At 40.5% G+C, this 20,237-nt stretch overlaps 1 protein-coding gene across 1 annotated transcript in view; it reads left to right on the forward strand.

The window, feature by feature from the left end:
- galnt18b (UDP-N-acetyl-alpha-D-galactosamine:polypeptide N-acetylgalactosaminyltransferase 18b) overlaps nt 1-18,904 on the forward strand; it is an 81,005-nt gene extending 62,101 nt beyond the window's left edge. Inside the window, 5 exon segments of the mRNA XM_053420800.1 lie at nt 4,303-4,536; nt 7,712-7,849; nt 11,144-11,239; nt 14,152-14,316; nt 18,110-18,904. Coding sequence (XP_053276775.1) covers nt 4,303-4,536; nt 7,712-7,849; nt 11,144-11,239; nt 14,152-14,316; nt 18,110-18,256 — 780 coding nt within the window. The 3' untranslated portion in view covers nt 18,257-18,904.
- Nucleotides 18,905-20,237: the final 1,333 nt, after the last annotated feature.

Here is a 20,237-nt window from a genome sequence, read left to right on the forward strand (position 1 = left end):
ACCATGGACAACTAAAGTCATTTCGACAAATGTATAATTTGTATACATATACATATACATTTTTACACACAGTAGAAGATCCAGTGGAGACGCAGGACCACACGCTTGACATTGAAACATAGCATTTCTGAGTGACGATTTCATACTTGCAGTAACTTGTGTGATCAAACATGACATCAGAATAAAAAACAATATTTTGCATGCGCTTTAATGAGCTTTACTCATTAAACGAGCACTCATACCACTGGCACAGGAAAATAGTCTTATTTATGCTGTAGGCAGTATTTCAGATCGAAACACAAGAATGCAACATGTTGCTGTCGCCTTCTGTTCAGCTCACTCTTATCGGCTGCTGCAGCTTTCTGAATCATTGTTCCTGTCATACTACACAAGAGTGTACAGGGTCATCTCAGAATTCTCAGATTTTCGATTTGTAAATATCAAACATCTTTAATACTTACACCTCAAAACAACTCTGATTCAGTCTGTGACTTTAAGACCATGAATCCGTCACAAGTCAGGATCATTTGGCCAAATAACCTGCTCAGTTGCTCAATGCCGGACCCGTAATCTTCCCAATTATCCTCTAGCAAAAGATAGAGAACTCCAAAACCACACTACCCATAATCGAGCAGACTATAGTCACCTGTAACCTGGCGAGCACTAAGTCCAAAAATGTCAAACCTCATTTAAACCCCTGCGTACAGCTCTATAAGGCTGCTGTACGTCCAGTCTTCTCTCAGCAGAAGGGATGTAAGCTGTTGATTAAACCGGACGGAGGAGGAGCCGGCCGCAGCGTCAGTCTCTCAGAAACTGTCCCGGACAAATGGTCATCTCAGCACATATAAGTGATTTCTGAGCCTCCTCCGCTGGCGCTGCTCCTGACGTCTCTTTCGATAACTCCATAAAAATGTAAGCCTGTAAATAGAGGAGTACATCTTCATTCCCTCTGCAGAGCGTTGGAATTGCTTTGAGATACCATTCAAATTCTTCAGATACTAATCAGCAGCCTGATTCATTTCCTGATTCATTTCCTGATTCATTCCGCTCCAAGCTTTAATTCAGTTTTTCTTTTCTTTATCCATATCCTGTTTGATGTTTTCATTTAAAATGATAACAGAAGGAATAAAATAAACGTTATTAACTTACTTGTTACGGCTGTCAACAAATGCAGGCGAGAATGTATATAAGAAAATCACTCACATGGGTTCTCATGAATAACCATAACCACAGAACAAACTATATTAAATCTTGATTTCATGATGAGTAGATATACATGAAGTGAAGCACGGATTAGGCTAATTATGCCATTATGTGTGAACAGTAAGTAGTGATGTAAAAAATGTATAAAGCTGCATTGGTTTGTTTGTCCTTCGTTGACTCACAGACATGATGCTGTAAAGTAAATAAAGAAAGTATAACTGTTTGTACACAAAATATATTTAACATGCTGGCGATGCCTTAAGCTGGAGGCATGTTATTTCCAGGTTGTCTATCCGAACCATTCTTGTGAACTCGGTATCTGAAGATTTCCTTGAGGGGATTTCTATTCAGTTTTCTTTTCCATTTTCGGTTGGACTCGAAGCAGAGCAGATTAGATTTTGGTGGTCAAAAGGTCAAGGTCACAATGCCCCAATGTTTTTGTGAACATGATATATCAGCAACTCTCAAAGGGAATCCCATTACAACAGACACAAACTTTCACCTGGACCCGAGGATCACTTGAATCGATTTTGGAAGCACTGTGACCTCACACATCCTTTTCTGCCTCGTGAACATGTAACCTGAAGAGCGCCTCGAGAGGATCCTTTTAGATTTGACACAACTGATCACTTTGACTCACAGATTCTCCTAAAACCCACTAATGCAGTTTTACAAAGGTTCTGACATTCACCAGTGGTTTCGGCGAATGTTCTGTGATTAGTTATGTAAGAACAGAATCTACGCACACTGAAGAGCATCTCAGCTTTCAAGGAAACTGAGATGCTTCTGTAAAATAATCAGTTGTTTTTACTTTTAATTTTACAGTTGTATAATAATAATTTAAGTTAACACAATGTTTTATTATTTGTATTCAAGTTGTTTTGTGTTATTTCATATCCACTGCCGACACAATATAACAACTTTTTTAGGGTTTGATTCCGGTGCAGCTACGTCTTTAGATTTTGTTGGATCACTCCTGACTTCTTTAATGTTCTTTTCAGTTTCTGTTTTTCTGTGTGTGCACACGGCACTGCAGTCTCACCCCCTTTTACGGCCATTGGCCAAAAATCTAAGATATTTGTGAATGAGGCCAAATGTCATGTTGGCCTCACAAAACAGGTTTCTCGCCTCTTCAACATGATATTTTTCCAATTATAACCATGGACTCAAAGATCAACCGATTAGGTTTTCAGTGGTCAAAGGTCATGTTGCCTTTCTTCGTGTGAGTCTGGAAGAAATTCATGTAGACTGAATCTGTGGCTGGCGAAGGTACAAAACCGCAGGGCGAAATGATTTGTCATCATTAACATTTGCTCAATGACGGTATCACAATTAGAAAGGCTTTGTCTAGATTCTCACCCCGAGGTCCTGACCCTCCCAGGGGTCTTCATTATGAGGCGAGTGAGTGCTACAGGTCTTTAGTCATCGAGGACACGGACGTCTCCTCCTGGATTGTGGGACATTAACATTTCCCATCATGGGGACTCATTTCTCACAGTGGAGAATACATTAGGTTGCAGAGGTGATGAATCACTTCTGCTTATCGGCCACTGCATTACAAGATGTACATCGCTACACAGAACATTTGACTCCATAGTTAAAAAACAAATTTGATTCTTGTACAGAATTGAAGGATGTTTGTCTTCTGTCAACTGTGAAACGATTGTGTAGTCCACAGTCATGTCCTTCCTGGAGATGTGGAGATATTGTGTATTGTCACGCTGCCCCGTCAACACCTCAACAGTTAAACCCTGCGTATCACAGGGTGTTACTTTTATCAAAAGGACAAATCTCACACTCACCACTGTCCTCTGTTTCACTTGGTTAGCTGGACGTCCTCACATTCAAGAAGAAACAGTCATCTCAAGTTATTCACTCATGAAGCTCTACTGATGAATCTCCCAAACTTCTCTCTTCATTTTGTTTTTATGCACATTTGTGTTTATGTACAAATGTTTATTCTTATGTACAAAACAGATTGTTATTTGCTCGTACAATCTTCGGGTGCCACTGCACTTTTATTTAATTGTAATTTTTATTTCTATTGCCTTTTTCTATTCTGACGTGCCTGCTGCTGTAACAACTGAATTCCCCCTTGTGTGGATCAATTAAGTTTAATCTTATCTTATCTTGTTCAAAACTGGTCACTGCATCCATCCAGCGACTGCATCACCATATCACCTTCCCTTGATTTTGGCAGAACTGGGTTCAGGTATTTTGCATCTTTTAAATGGAGTGAGCTGCAATCTCCTACGTTGGTGCTTTCAAATCTTTGGTTTCTGATGTTTTTCACGATTCTTCCTTGTAGTGTTGCTCTTATTTTTGTTGTTGTGTTGTATTCATGCGCTGATTGTGAATGTCTCCTGTATTAAATAAACATTGGACACAATCTAGCCCCAGGTCGGTTTTTAATTCTGATCAGTGCAGCACTGGTCCCGAGGAGCTGATTCCTGTTTGTATAATTTATGATCTCGCAGTGCACAAGTCCATGATGTTAAATGTCTGTGAGACAACCGAGGACACAACCAGGGTCGTCTCAGAAGCCTCCGTCAGCTGGATGGTTGCATTGATTCTTTTGGATTTGTACTTTCGATTTTCTCCACAGCCGCTCGTCCAAAAAACGTTCCAAAAAACCGAACTCACTTGAATCCTCCGAAACCCGCTCACAAAGTTTGAAGATGTTCTTAAGAGAAGAGGCAGACAGAGATTTTCTGCTTATATTTTGATGCTCAGATCAAAACAGAAATACACAACACCCCCTTAAAAAACAGTACAAAAAAGAAAATACAAAAAATATGTTATTCACAACTTGTGTTTCCCGGCAACACGAGGGATTGAGTTCAACTCAAACTTTTACTTTATAAAGTGAACTTCAGACATTTCTTCACTGAAAACTATCCTGTAGCTGTTTGAGCATCAGGTGCAAGGTTTACACACCATGTCACAACAACATCTGTGCGGCCTCGGTCACAGCTGTGGTTTCACATCTCGAAGCTTTTGTGTCTGTGTTGTGACTTTTAACCATGTGCGAGACCTCAGTTGAATGTTTTTTAACCGAACTCTTAAAAGTAGGGCGGACTCGTTGCTCGGCTGTTGTAGATCCTTGACAAATCTTTTCTCTGTGTTTGTGATGTTTAATAAACTCAGGTGTGGCAGTGTGGCGGCAGCGTGGAGGTCCTGCCCTGCGCTCGCATCGCCCACATCGAGCGCGCTCACAAACCCTACACGGAGGACCTGACGTCTCACGTGCGGCGAAACGCTCTCAGAGTTGCCGAGGTTTGGATGGATGAGTTTAAAAGCCACGTGTACATGGCCTGGAATATTCCCGTGGAGGTGAGCGATCCTGTTCATCACATCTCTGTTTTTCTATCCTGTTACATTTGTTAGTTTCCTCTTCCTAGGTGGGGATGAATTTGATTTAATTATCTTGTAGTAATCCGATTTTAGAGATAAATGCAAAAAACTGTGGAAGTCGGGTTTCAGGAAATGACTCCTTAGTTGTTTGGCCACTTTGAAGGTCCCTGGTTTTTAATCAGCAACTGTTTTGGAATCACTGCTTTTTTCCATTCAGATTATCTCTGTGGTATTCGACCTCGACTTGATGGGATTTAGATCTGCAGAAAAGAAAGGAAGTGTTTTGTGTTTTACCGCATGGCCTGTTAAGAGTTTCCCTGCATATCCTATTTTCATATGGACTGAGTTTAAATGGTAAATGTTTTTACCTCACATTGTCTGGAAATATTTCTGGGAATTTTATTAAAAAATATCTGTGTTGGGATCAAATCTGGATTAATAAAATGTTCATTATAGTAAATAAATATTTTCCTTTGAAAAATACATTTACCTTTTGCCAATAACCATTTAAAATGCAGCACCATAAGCTGAGAGTTGAATTACTGAGGAGAAAAATACCATTAAAATTTCAAAATGTAAAAAATAGCATTAAACCATCATGAGCTGTACTTTGCTATGAAGTTCTTTCAGTTTCTAAGCTTTAGAGACAGTGAGGCTGAAACAGCAATATTGCCCAGCATATTTCAGATGTCAGCTCAAACCATTGATGCATCGTTTGTTCTGAAAAGGAGAAAAATAGAAGCCGGCCTCAGTGTCACCTGCTCCTGTCTCACCACAGATGGGTGGAAGCATGTACCAGACGTCTACTGGAGGCTCAAATGTTATGATTTCTCATCATTTCACAAAGTGATGAGAAATCATAACATTTCATGGTCTGAAATAAAAGCATGCCTCAGAACAAATCTATACTTAATATGATTCAATAAAATGTAAACAATAGCAGTTAGAGGATTCAATGGGTATAATAACATTTTAAAAGGTCAATTGAAGAAACTCACTGCATTATAGATTTGCATTAAGAGCACAATGATATGTACAGAAATAATAGAAAATGTGCATAATCAGTTTATATTTTATTTTACAGAATACATTCTTTTGAATCATTTTATTTTAGCCTTTATTGTATTATTGAACATATTGGAAGAAAGCTATCTGCAGTGTCAACATGAATCTGATACAAAATGTACAAGTCTCCTGCTCTTCACAGCTGGGGAGAGGATACATCTTTTTATTTGATCTTCATCTGAATTGACTGAATTAAAATAAATAATGGCACCCTGTTGCCTAATGTTAAATGTAGGATGGCTCAAAGGCAAAGTCAAATGTTTATTCACTGAAGCTTTTTTTACATCTCCTGCATAATCTGTTTGAATATGTAAATCCTTGTTATGAATAGATGAACATCTGCAGGCAATTCACTCAGTCAATAATGAGGCATTTAACACAGTCCCTACTTAAGAAGCATGAAAATGTAGCCCCAGCTTCAGCCCCTGGATTTAACTATACAGCAAATTTGGTTTGGGTAAATTTACCTCTGAGATCAACACAGTGCCAGCATTCATATTAAGTTATAACATGTAATATTATTTGTTAGAATTGTATTGCTATATTTGTTGGAGATGCTAACCTCTAAGATGCAGTTAAGATTTTTTAATACAGGGTCTAGCCCCTCCAACAAGTCAAAAAATAATAATTGTTTAGATTTAATAATCTTTTTTTTAGTTGTTGTTATTGTGTTGTTTTTTGTTTATTTTATTAGATACACTTTCCTGTGTGCCAGTAAGTGAAACCATATAAGTGGATAACAATGCTTGGAGCCCCTGATTTATTCCTAGCAATGTGTATTTTATGACCTTATTAAGTTTGTCTATGTACGATGTTAATCTCAAGAGTAACCTAAGATTTATTTATATCTCATATGAAATTCGTATGAAAACAAATCAAACAAAATGAGTGCAAAGTGAAAAAATCATGTGAAAAGCGAGGTGTATATAAATGGGTCTGGAGAATGTCAGTGCTAAAAATCCGATGTTTTAATATCGGAGGTTTACACCAACTTCAAAACATTTATAACACACGAATGTGAGTTTATTCGAAAAAGTTAGTCTCATTTTAACTTGTCCACTATAATTTAAACTTCTCCAATTAAAGCCATTTTATTTCAAGTTTTCTATATGGGTTCATCAGTGTATTTTTAGGGTTCTCCTATTTAGAGCCAGAGAATTAATAACTAAGATTTCAGAGAGAGAGGAGAGAGAGACCAGGACCAGTTGTCTACCACATGTATCCAGGTCAGATCTATCTGGATCATTGATCTGCACTAAATCCACCTGTTCACAGATGTTTGCACTCTATATATGCCTGATTCTTTTTTTTAACATCAATGGAAAAAAAATTCTAAAGTTTTGCCTTACTCTCTGTAAAATTCCTGGGTTTGCCATCAGGGCCAACAGTGAGAACATCGGTTTTATCCTCATCCAGTTTTCTAAAGTGTCGACACATCCAACCTCCCATTGCTTTCATGAATTCATTTAGTCTGGTTAAATCACTGAGATCCTCACATTTCACTCACACGTAGAACTGAGTGTCATTTGCATATAAATTAAAAGATATATTCAAAACAGAGAATTAGAACCCTTCATGGAAACATACAGATAGAAAATAACACAGGTCCCCGAACAGACCCTGAAGGGCACTCCACAGTCCAATCAGTACCAGTCATTAGAATAATGTCGCAAGATTAAAACAGAACGTGCCTGAAACAGGTAGAAATCCAAAACAGTTTTAAGTGGAAATAACGTACATAAGTGCTTTAAAACCACAATTACAGTCAGGACTTACTGGTGATGGAAATGTACTTTTCCATCAGTGTTAACATGAGAGTGGGGCTGAGTGGGGCTGTGGGAAGTAGCTGCTGCCATGATACTGTCAAGGGTTCCCAAGTCTGAAAAGGAAAGAATATCCAAACCCTATAGAGGATTCAAAAACACAGCAAATGGCTCTGAAATGCTTCATCCTTCACAAACATGGTAAAACCATTTTTATGCCCTGTGTGGAACTATTTGTGTGTGTGTGTGTGTGTGTGTGTGTGTGTGTGTGTGTGTGTGTGTGTGTGTGTGTGTGTGTGTGTGTGTTTGTTGTTGGATGAATGCAGGATTCAGGGATTGATATCGGCGACATCTCTGAGAGGAAGGCCCTGAGGAAGAGGCTGCAGTGTAAAACCTTCCGATGGTACCTGGTCAACATCTACCCCGAGATGAGGATGTACAGCGACACCATCGCATACGGAGCAGTAAGCCGCCTCCGTCTTCATCCCGAATTCAATTCAGTGGCAGCAAACGCTTAAAAAGAATGGCTTTAAAAAAAATCCCCATGTCTGTAAATCATTCTAATCCCTGGTGGGATCCGGGTGGCTGCAGTCAGGAACACAAACGGTTCAAAGACTAAGTTTGCTGCAGCAACTTTGACTCTTTCCTTCCTTAAAATCGCACTAACTTTGTTACGTTGGTATTTTTGAGACAGATATAGACACAAATATACATGAACGTTAAGCTGACTTTAAATATAGATGCAGAAGTCTTTCCAGCAGAATTGTTTTACTCGGAGACGCCAGATGAGCTGTCAACAGGGCACGCTGACAGTGTCTCTATCTGCCCCCTGGTTGTTCTCAAACAGCTTTATTTCCACGGTCCTCCAACCTTGCATTACAGTGACGCGCCCTAATACACGGTGACACACATACCGCAGTGTTATTTCACTGCTATATGGGATGTCCCCCCCCCCCCCCCCTATACACACTGACAAATGGTGGATGGATATATTACCAGGGAAGCAGAACGACCTCATTACGATCACGTCTCTGACACTGTTGACCTCATTATCCTTTATTTGTGACATGCATCCGATGGGTAAGCCAGTCCCCGGTGGTTTGAGGAGTTACTGCCGGAGAGCACATCAGCGTCCGTGTTCAACAGCAGAGCAGTAAAAACAGAAAGGACCTACGAATAAATTATGTTACAGAAAAATACATTTTCCGGGTCCTAATTGTTCCGTTACCTCTTGATATGCTTCGTATATGACAACAAGCGTGTTCAGGGACTTATATTGAAATCCCTCTCGTTAATCTATGTAAAATTTAATTAGCTGTCAGAACGGTGTTGTGGAAGAAGTGTACAGTATCTTCGGAGGATGATTAAGAGGCCGTGAGGTGGAACACAGGCAGAGAGATGCTTCGAGCCAGTCTCACCATCTTCATTCAAGAGAGTGGTTTTTCAGTTTGACAGCAGCACTTGGTGATTTCACGTTCAGATCCTGTCACACTCAAAACCCTGCACTCACACTCAAACATACCCTGCTTGTTCTCAAACTTCTTATTTCAAGTTTTACTTAGGTACAAACATAATTTATGAGAGCTCCTGACCTGCAGGAGTCCAATTAAATTAGTCATTAGTCAAGTTTTTCACTCATGGATTGTATATTTCATTGGTTTATAGCACTTGTAAATGAATATACAAATTACACCTCCTGGGTGGATCTGCCTTGACACAGCTGGTGGCAAGCTGCCCTTCATGCTACGTTATTTCAGCCTGCTGCGTATTGTATAATATTACTGTGGACGTAGATGTGCTGATGCAGCACCAGCAGAAAAAGTTCAAAATGTGTCATCCCCTGTTATGGTTGATATTTGCTCCTCCATATCAGGAACAGAGACTTTACCTTGCTCTCCTCCTGTTGCAGTCGTCAGGGGCCAGGCTGTGAGGAGGTGATGATGAGACTTTTACTTACTGCATCTCTGCACTAGGGACTTCAGGCTCTGAACTCATAAAGCTCTGCTTGTTACTCTTCAATGTCATTTTCATGTTTGAACAATTCTGACATTGGGCAGGAAATGTAGCCTTGTGTAGTTTTATTCTTCTTATGCTAATTTGTGATCATCGTCTTTCACAGAAAGAACAGCTGGCCTAAATCATGTATGTCATTTGCACATTTTTCTTAAGATGGAAGTTGATGAATCTGACATGGCATGTTTATACTCACCATAAGAACAAATGTAGGAGAAATGTATTAAAAGAATATGAAAATGTGCTTGCATAAGACCCGTCCTCTTCCTGGTGATCCAGCAGCAGCGGCTCCATATTCACCAAACCAGGCCAACATCAGAGCATTCCAATCTGGATTTAATCTGAAGCTCTTTTAATTCCCCTCCATGCACCTCTTATGTTTTATTCAGAAATGTGTCACATTACAGAAAGCAAAGATGCTCTAACTGCTGCTTCACTGGGGTTGATTCAGGCTAATCGTGCCTCCACAGGTGTCTCTCATTGTGTTGCATATTTTGTTTCGCCCACACAGTAGAAATGTCGAGACCTGAGCTGTTGCACGGGACCATGTGCTGCCTGTGGATTTAATGATTATCAGTCAGATGTAGACGCTTCCCGAGCCAATGGGGAAATGAATCATCCCAAACCGTTCTTTTGATCTCACATCTTTACCTGATCCACCACTCACGCACACACACAAACCACCGGCCCTGGAACTCCCCGCGGTGCAGTGTGCATCTCGCAATCAGGCAAACCTTTGTCATGAAACGCATGAGTAACCCTCTGGGCCTCAAAGTCTGAGTCATGTTCATCAGGCGGAATGCATCTGATTTACATTTTCATAAAGAAATAATGAATTTAAGAGGATTCAGATTATGATTCACATGCTAGTTTGCTAAGGTCCAGCTTCATCCCAATGTTCTGTAAATATCCTTTCATATTCATATCCCAGTGAAGATGCTGGTTACCACTGTTTGGTCAGCATCTTTGGTTTGTGACCACCTAACGACTTCGTGCCTTCATCCGAATGGTATCTACGGTTATTTATAGTTTTCCATTTTAAGTATTATGTCCATTAGTCAGAACATTCATTGTTTCAAATTATTTCAGCCTCTCTAATATTTCTATTCAAAGTGAGGTGAACTTTTTCAATTCAAAATCTCTCATAGTTCATGTGTAACCCCAGAGTTACTTCAAAGACGGTCCTAAATGTTCTGAAAACAAAAACCCTCTTTTATGTAATTGTCACAAAATAAGCAGCAGTAAATGTAAAACCGAAAATCTGAATCTTTATTATTTATGAAAGAGGTGGTGAACAAAGAGCATCGTAGCTCCCATTAGTATTATTGTTTATTGCAACAGAAAATATAAATAAAATTCTGATGAACCACATAATTCTGTCCACTTGAACCCACAAAAATCTGAGAAGAATCTACAAAGACTCTGAGATCTATCTGTGGATACAAAGACTACACAGCGCTGCCACTTGCCAGAGTAGCTGCTGAAAAGAAAGATTGTACTGTTATAGCTGCTTGAGATCTTTGAAAAGTTTTTTATCCCACTGTAGCTGTTGATTACTATTTCCATTATGGATGAATCGGCTGATTATCTCACCATTAATCAATTGATTACTGACTTTGAATCTTTAAATATCTTTGTCTGTTTGTGTCCGTGTGTGTGTGTGTGTGTGTGTGTGTGTGTGTGTGTGTGTGTGTGTGTGTGTGTGTGTGTGTGTGTGTGTGTGTGTCTGTCTGTCTTTCTTTCAGCTGAAAAACTCTCTGAAGAATGATCTGTGTCTGGACCAGGGACCTGACAACGACAATGTTCCCATCCTTTATCTCTGTCACGGGATGACGCCTCAGGTAAGAGCCCTCCTGAGCCCCCTCCTCTCTCTCTCTCTCTCTTTCTCTCTCTCTCTCTCTCTCTCTCTCTCTCTCTCTCTCTCTCTGCACCACAGTTTCACAGAGCGAGCAGCATATTCCCAGTTTTAATATATCACCACTATATTTTACTTGCATCTTGGGCTTTTCTTCCTCAATAAAACCTGTTCATGAAAAAAAATGACTTGTCTTCCCGCTGCTTTCTCGATTCAATCAAACTCAGTAGCCTTACCTTATGAAACGAGATTGAGTTTTCTCTTTTGCCCTTTGCGGAAGCCGTCCTTGTTATTTTTGAATACATATTAAACTCTTCTCCATTTTTCATACGCCTTCATTTAGGGCTGGCATGTCCTAACTGAATACTGAACGCTCAGAATAAAATACCACATTATGGAAAACACATCAGGTGAAATCCTGCTTTAGAGGTTAGAACTTCTTCCTCTCTCTCTAGCTTTCTTCGGTTTAATGTCAGGGATTCAGAAAAACTGATCCCACACCGGTTTATTTCCGCTGTTTCTCCAATTACATGGGGTTTTCTTCTGAAGGAAACATCTCTGCCCAAACAACAGGGAGTTGTAAGTGTTTTCAAATGTAAGCTCTGCTGATGATCATTTACTGTCTCCAGCCTCCTCCAGCTCCTATCGATCCGTCCGTCCCATTACGTCTGAGCAGATTGTTTTCAGAGATTATTCAACCTTGCTGTGACAGTTATAAACTTGTCTCCCAGAGTCCGACTTGATCTCACATTATCCCTCTCAGCTCAAGTGAAGCTATTGGCAGGTCAGTCACCTAATTGACGTTTGCGTCGCCGTGCAAATTAAAACTCTTTCAGGGGGAAATCTTTAGTTCAACGCTTGTGTTAATCTTGTGGAATCTCACTTTCTCATTAGTCAACTTCTGCTGTCCTTTATGAGACCTTGATAACTTGAAAAGTTGTTAATTATAAATATGTTATGTTCTATAAAGCTCTAATACATCCAGGCATATCAAACAAAGGATTGGAGGAGCACCAGCATTCCTAATGAGATTTGGGATCTCTTTTGCAAGACAAATCTAGTCTGCTCTATTTTTATATTTCAGTGTTACATCATCAGGAGGAATTAGCCCAATTTGCGTCTGTGATGGTTCAGATTCACAGAGTGGTTCACATATTTGCTGTAGTCAGTCAAAACGTGATACTGTCAGTGCCAGTTCCTTTTCAGTGCAGTTGCTGTGGGAGAACTGGGTTTTTGTGTCAGAAGGTGCTGCGGTTAATGCAGAACATCGACGCGCTGAAAGAAAACCGCACAGGCATGCGTGCAGGGATGAGAATTACAAAGCTCACAATCAAACACGTGGCTGACTTTGCAAGATCATGTTGTCAGCAAAGCGACAGCGCGGCACTTCAGCTCGAGCCCGAAATAAAAACATACCGACTTCAGCACAGCGACAATAAGAAAAACCTCAGACACACACGGCCCGGCAGCCTGCGTCGCATCAACACAGAAATCGCTCTCGTCAGACTGTTCAAGCGCCTGTGAAGGAGGCGGCTGGAGCGTTATCAGACAAACAAGAATGGAGTGAAAGGATAAGAGTCAAAGACGGATAAGCAAATGGGGCACTGGTTTGTTATATATTTTAAGAGATAACATTTTGTGGGGTCCTGAGTCAGAGGTTACCAGTCAGAAAAATCCTGATCCCACTTGATGTAATAAAGAGACTCTGCTAAATAGCTCGCTCGATCTGAATCTGACTCCCCCGTCTTGTGCCTCTTTATCGTTCGGATTCTACAAACCAATTCATCTTCCCACTCTTGAATCTTGTTTTCGTTCATTTGTTTGCTGAACTCGCTGGTGGCGATCAAAGTACTTGGAATAATTGTGTTTAGGTAAATGTACCAGAAAAATGTTATAAAATCACTTTAGCTGTTAGTTTTGTGAAAGCAGAGTATTCAGTTAAATGTGCTCCAAGTATGAAACATTAAAAGCCCTCACAGCATATGGGACATTAATAGATTGTTGTTACATATGCATCAATATTTACGTCTCAAAAATCGGTCTTTTTATGAAATGTTGGACAATTTGCCTCTTTTGAAAGTGTCTTTGGTGAAGCGGCCAAGAGATCAAAGACATGTGAAGGTGCCCCTGACAAGACAGTGTTTTCTTAAAGGGGAAAGAAGCCAAATGGGCCTGGAGAAACTGTTTGACCTTTAAAACTGCATTGCTTTTCATAAGCTTGTTCAAAACCGGAAGGGAAAGGTACAATACTACCCTCTTAAAATGCGGTACGTCTTTTGCACCAATTACCAATCTCATATATTCATACAGGGCACATCCTTATTGTTCACTACTTGTTTATCATTCCGTTCGCACTACACCAGATTAAAGCCAGTGTTACGCCGTTAAACTCTGGGCACCGTGATGCAAATACAATAAACACATACTCTCTCTCTCTTCATTCTCTCTCTCTCATGCTTACGTCTTTATTTTTGTCTTTTTAATGCCCAACACGCTCGTCCTGCAAATGGTTTCAATGTTTTTTCAGCTTCATTAGAGCAAACTGTCCTACAGGAAAGGAAGGATTCCGTCATAGAGGGCACCGTTATTTGGGTTTCTCCCCAAATTCCTGAATTAATCATGAGCGGCTTTTGTGTGCCTCTCCTTGTCTTCCCCCTGTCCTCCTTTCAGTCAGGGTAGCTGTATAAATATGCATTTTTAGTGTATGTAAATCCACCTCATAGACGTCTCTTTCATAGTCAAGACAACCGGAGAGCCTTACTTACTGCATAATGTATCACCTGTATGGTCACATAGAGCTGAGGAGAGGCCAATATCAAAATGTCACCTCGGCCTTCTGGGCATTCGGAGTATCGCAGCCCACAGGTTGTTCACGGCAGGATGTGGTGTTTGTTGCAGAATGTTTACTACACCAGTACCCAGCAGCTGCAGGTCGGGCTCCTCAGTCCCACTGTGGACGATGACGACAACAAGTGCCTGGTGGACGTGAACGGCCGACCTCGCCTCATCGAGTGTAGCTACGCCACGGCCAAACGCATGAAGCTCCACTGGCTCTTCACTCAGGTAACCCCCCCCCCCCCGCACACACACTGTCAGATTACTGTCATTAGATTAGATTAGATTAGATTCAACGTTATTGTCATTGCACAGTACAAGTACTTATACAACGAAATGCAGTTTAGCATCTAACCAGAAGTGCAAAAAAAGGCAGTAAAAGTGCAGAGTATTGTGCGTATTTTAAGTGGAATGTAAATAAATAAGATATGTACAGTAAGAAATATATATGGAATAGTACAGTATTAACAGGTATTGTATGATATAAGAACTATGAGCAAGATAAATATATAAAAATATATAAATATGAATATACCGTAGGCGGGATAATACAGTAGTAAAAAAAGTACAGTGTAGTGCAAATGTTCAAATGTTCAACTGAATTCATTGAGCAGCCTCAGTTACTCTAATCTGTGAAAGCAACAAGGGGTGGATGTAGGTCGTGCAAGTTGTTTAATCTAGTGCGGTCCGGAGTTCAGCTCCAGCCTGCAGCTCATTCACACGCGAGGAGCCATATGAAACTTTGCGTTGTGTTTAAACAGAGCGAGCAGCCACGTTGCAGAATGCCCCATATGACAGCGAGTGAATTTGATTTACAGCACGCTTTGATTTGGGCTCAAAAGACCTCATATTGTTTTCTGCTAAGCTGTCAGTGCAGTTTTAATTATAGATTTATGTTCCTCTTTCAGCCAAATGTGTATGAAATCCCAAATGTGCGTCGCATTAAAAGCTTGTTATAATGAATATAGTATTCTCTTGATCATGTCTCTTATGGACGGCTGCTATAGGTGTGTACATATGGTTTTGTTGCATAATTGGCACTAGGCATGAAAGTGTTTAATGCGCTTTAACACATCTCCTCACTTATTATTTAGTTTGTATAATTTAGTAAGAGGGAGTCGGCAAGCCTAGAGCGAATCATGTCTCTGAAATGAGGCATCAGTTACTGGATGAAGGTTATTTTATTTATTTTGTATTCAAATGTTGCTCCATTCTGCACAGAACCTGATTAACTGAAGATACTCTTAATCTGCCTCCACTGTAAAGACCTCAAAGTGGTTTTGATCAGCCTCGGTTTGTGGATTTGGAATGTGGAATTAAACATGCACATGGTTGCATGTTTATTAGTCATGAGTTAGTCCTCATTAGGAAAAACAAACACATGTTCAGTGGGTGGGACTGTACGGTTGGTTTGCTCATGGATATGTGTGGGTGATGCCTGTGACAAATATCTGTATATAGCATAGTGAATTTAATGTAAACCCCATAGTATCCTCACTAAAATAACGATGCTCTGTGCTGTACATCATACATACAGTACATTCATTATCCAGCTCCTGGAGGCTGTTATAAGAAGAACACCCAAATGGTGTGTGTGTGCACGACTTGGCTGAGAAAATCCAAGAGCAGCTCTTCCTATCGGTGTTTCACATTTTCATGGATTCTGGGTTTCATTTATCTGAATAACAGCAAAGTTCCTAACCAGAGGTGGAACAGTAGAGCAGACATATATTTGCCGAACCAACTTATTTATTCTAATCAATGTTTCCGTAAAAGTCTCGAGTGAAGTATGCGTCTCATCTTTGTGTTGCTTGTTGAAGTTTTCAGTGCAGAAATTATTTCAGCCGTTGTTGCTTCATTACTACGGTCAGCTCCTGAATATCAGAGGCAAACCGAGCGTCTCTCTGTGGGAACCAGGTTCTGGTGGCCTCCAATAACTTGTTTCTATAGTTAGAAGCAAAATGTATTTTGATCACAGTTGGCTGGGTGGCCCAGTGGGTATTGTTGGGGGGGGGGGGGGGGCTGGTGCTGACCTGACCTATTACTGGCTACACATCAGCCTTAATGGCAATAACAAAAAACGTATAATAGGTCTTCATGTTCTAATTTCTCAGTTGAATATCATAATAATTGAGGTTTGATTTGTTGTTTTTTGTCTTACTTTGCAAACAGTAGTTTTTTAACAGAGCATCTTATCGTGTGTGAATCTTTCCACCACATGGAGTTGCTCTGTTGTCATGGCGATATTATCATCTTTGCAGTTCGCTCGTTCACAGCTCGGCTGGAAGCTGTTGTTCCCAGAATAGGGATTCAATACACGGAGGATCTAAATGAATCTGGCTTCCTACAAGTGATACACTTTAGTTTAACGTCTTGATTGCACTTATGAGCTTGCTCAGGGCGTCGTTACATATTGGCCCATAAATGCCTACTTACAGCAGTTAATACCAATCTGCTATGTATAAAGAAAGATGTCTCTTGGAGCCTCAGTGACGAAAGAATAATTTAGCTCACAGTCGGTACAACCAGCCCCATCTTTAGGTTTTTTTCTCCCCAGTCCCTCTTCATTCCTCTTGAGCGATTGGCAGGAGCTTCCTCCTCAGAGCGCTGTACTGAATGGTGATGGCTTCAGTCACACGTCCTTTTTCAACCCTGACACTGTAATGGAAAAATGCTCATTTCATCAGGCTCCCTCAGCTCAGACAGGCAACAGCTGTCTTACTATAGTTTGTAAATTGTTGGACCTTCCTTTAGTTTTGCTCTAAAGGTTTTTCCTCTTCCTTCAGGCTCCATATATATCAGACCTAGGTCTTGGTTCCAAATTTTTCTGTTCTTCGAGCCGCGTGCTCCAGCATATTCACTTTAAATTAAACAATAGGTACTATATTAACGTACTTTGAATGCAAAGTGGCTAAAGTTTATGGGTTAAAAAGTAATTGAACAGAAACACATGAGGTGAGCAGGTAGATTGCAGGTCATCATTCAGCGGGATATGAATCTTGGAGGTAGGGTTGGTAATTTGTTTCTGAAAGACTTTTTCATCTTAGTTGTTGAAATCCTTGTAGCCGTCTACATATAATATGAAAGTCAAACTTCATGTAGCCGTAGCTTTGACAGGAAGCCGGGATGTATCAGTGTAGCTGGCTCTCACTTGCTTTGCCAGGATTACCAACCCAAGCTTTAAACATACAGCCATGGCGGGAAGAAAAATACGCTTTTTAAGATGAGGAGAGTGAATATACTCGACTGCTCTAGTCAGTGTCATGATCTCAGTGCGCCTGAGCAGAGCTTCACTTGCTGGAGACCAGATGAAACAGAGGGACCCTGCAACATGCAGGAGCTGAAGGAGGCTGCGGTGAAGCTCTGAGAGAGCATCGCCGGGGAATCTACAAAGTGTCCGCTGAAACCTGTGGGTCATTCACTGCAAATTATTTTTCCTCAAGTATTTTGAGCCCCTGCGTCTGTGGACACCATGTGTTAAAGGAGCTGTATCGCCGACAGAGTTCTTTCTGTACTGATGTAAACCAACTCAAATTAAAGCTGAGACTTGGCACTTTAATGCAGCATCTGTAATTTGATGTCACACTGAATGTGCTGAATCTCAGCGCCTGGAGAACAAAAAATGTGTATTTGTCCAAATACCACTTCAGTACCAGATGTTTTTTGTTTCTGTCGATCGCTTGGTATTGTGTCTTTTTTTCCCTTTTTTCGCTCTCTTCATTTGGTCTATTCATCGTGTGCATGCTCTCACAGTCTTGGCGTTGCTCAGAAGAGGGCTAATGACTACACTGGCAATCGCATTGTTGTGTTTGCCTTGAAACCATGTTGATGATATTTGGTGGGCCCCGATGAGGGCGGTTGTGTGAATCAGCCAAAAGCGCCGAGAGCCCAGGCCGCTCCGGCAGCTCCCATCAGTATCCATTCACAACAGAGTGGGTTTAAGAGGAGGCAAGTTACATAGTTGTTCTAATTGTTCTTCTGGAGCTCGGCCCCATTTTAACCAGCCTGTTTGTCTTTTCAGGGAGGATCCATTCAGAACAGGAAATCGAAGAGATGCCTGGAGCTGGTAGCGAGCAGCGACAATGAGTTCGGCTACCAACTGGCTCTGCAGAAATGCTCTGGACAGAAGTGGTCCATCACAAACGTTCTGTTTAGCAGCTTATTATGATGGACTGCTGAAAGGAACTTCTGACCTAATAGCACATCGTTTTTTGGGGGGATTTGTGCACATGTGTATCCGCGTGGCCGCGTGTGTGACTGGTGCATGGTTGAGCATGTTTTTTTTTAGCACTTTTTGAGCAGTCGACATCACATCACAAATGTTAAACCTTTTATTTTGCCTACAGGATCCGCCCTCGTTGGTGGACATTTTGCAGATTTGACGAGGTAGTATATTGAGTATATTTTGTGGTAAGAAAAGTATAGTCAGATTTTTGTTGACTTGAAAGACGTAATGGGTTCAGTATGTTTTTGTACTTTGTTCATATTTGCTACTGTGTAGCAAGTTCTCTGAGCCTGTCCCTGCTGTAATTATGTTCTTCTTTTAGTGTCTCAGGTTTGTAGGTTTATTATGAGATTCATCTGAACAGTTGTGGAAAAACGTTGGAATAAATCTGAAAACATGAGATAATTTTCTAAATGTAAATATTTCAAATGTTTGTCATATAAAACAGTAAATTGATGATTACTGATGTAAACTACTTAGTGCAAGTGCTTCTTTTCTTTTTCTTTTAAGGCACAATTTATTATTCACACATTGATAAAAGACGTTACCTTGGAATTGAATCTGGAAGGACTGGAATCTGTCGCCGCTTTCAAGTTGATTATTGACTCTCAAAACTTACTGAGGTGCACCGAGAGTTCAATACACTGTAAAAGATAAAAACGCTGGGAAATATACAAAACAAAAAAGAAGGAAAACATATCTTTGAATAAATTCATATGCGTCAAACCATAAAAACAGGACAAAATATGTATTCATCAAAAGTCATATGCCGAACATGCTCAGTGTATGCTAATTCATAACAGATGTGGTACAGTATATATCAGCCATTTCACACATACAGTTATTCACATGTAATTGTCCTGTAACATGTGCATTTTGTATTCAGAAACCAGCACACTTAAAAAATTATTTTAGAGCACAACTTGTCAGCTTAAGGATTAGGTTAACATACATTTTTACATCTGTCTTAAAAGAATAGTCAGGTGACCATACATACCAGTTGTTTACCCTTATCATGAATTCTGTTTATACTGGGCATTAAGAGAGTGTAACATAATCCATAATAATTCACATAAAACCATGTTTTCTTTTACTGTTCTGTCAAATTGGTGGTGATTTCTCTATGTGTCTGTTGCTCTCACTAAGCCACCATAGATTTGTCTACAAAGTGGAACCTGTTCTTGAATAATGTACACACACTCTCACTAATGTGCGCACACATCTATAAAGCACGGGGTCCTGGAAGTGATGTCGTCGGTTTGTATCCACAACTGCAGGAGCTGTAGGAGCAGGAGCTGTAACAGAAAACGGCGGCGACTTGTGCGCTCACCTGGGGAGGAGACGAGTGGCACTGCCTGTTTTCAACATGCCAGTCCTGATTACCATCCACATTCAATCAGCGCTCAGCAAACCATGGCATCAAATATACATGCAAACCCACTTTCATCAAAAGGGCCACTAACACAGCTTGATATATGCAATGTGTGCGCCTCTGCCTGCTCCAACTTTTGAATAGAAGAAATTCTACAAAGCAGTATCCCCATGCACATCCCAGCAGTTTCTTCTAGTTGACCTCTGATCCTGAATGCCTGCTGGTGCACTTCCCGAACATTCCTTTCAGCTTGAAAATAACTGTAGATACAGAGTCTGTGTGTGTGCATTTGCTCAATATTCTATTATCATACATATATTTATCACCCTTGTTGATTTAGCACTTCTTCTTGTGCCATAAAATGACTCGAAAAAGGGGGGAGTTTTTTTTAGGTTTGGCACAAAGTACACTGCCGAGACTTCAATTCCCTGTAAATCTGGAGTAAAAGACACATCTAACTGTATCCCATGGAGATTGAGATGTGGAGCTGTTTCTGTCTGAGCATGAGTCACATGCACTATCTCAGAAAAGTGCTGTCCTGATTCCGATGAA

This window comes from Pleuronectes platessa, chromosome 1, assembly GCF_947347685.1.
Source record: "Pleuronectes platessa chromosome 1, fPlePla1.1, whole genome shotgun sequence".
NCBI classification, from domain to species: Eukaryota; Metazoa; Chordata; class Actinopteri; order Pleuronectiformes; family Pleuronectidae; genus Pleuronectes; species Pleuronectes platessa.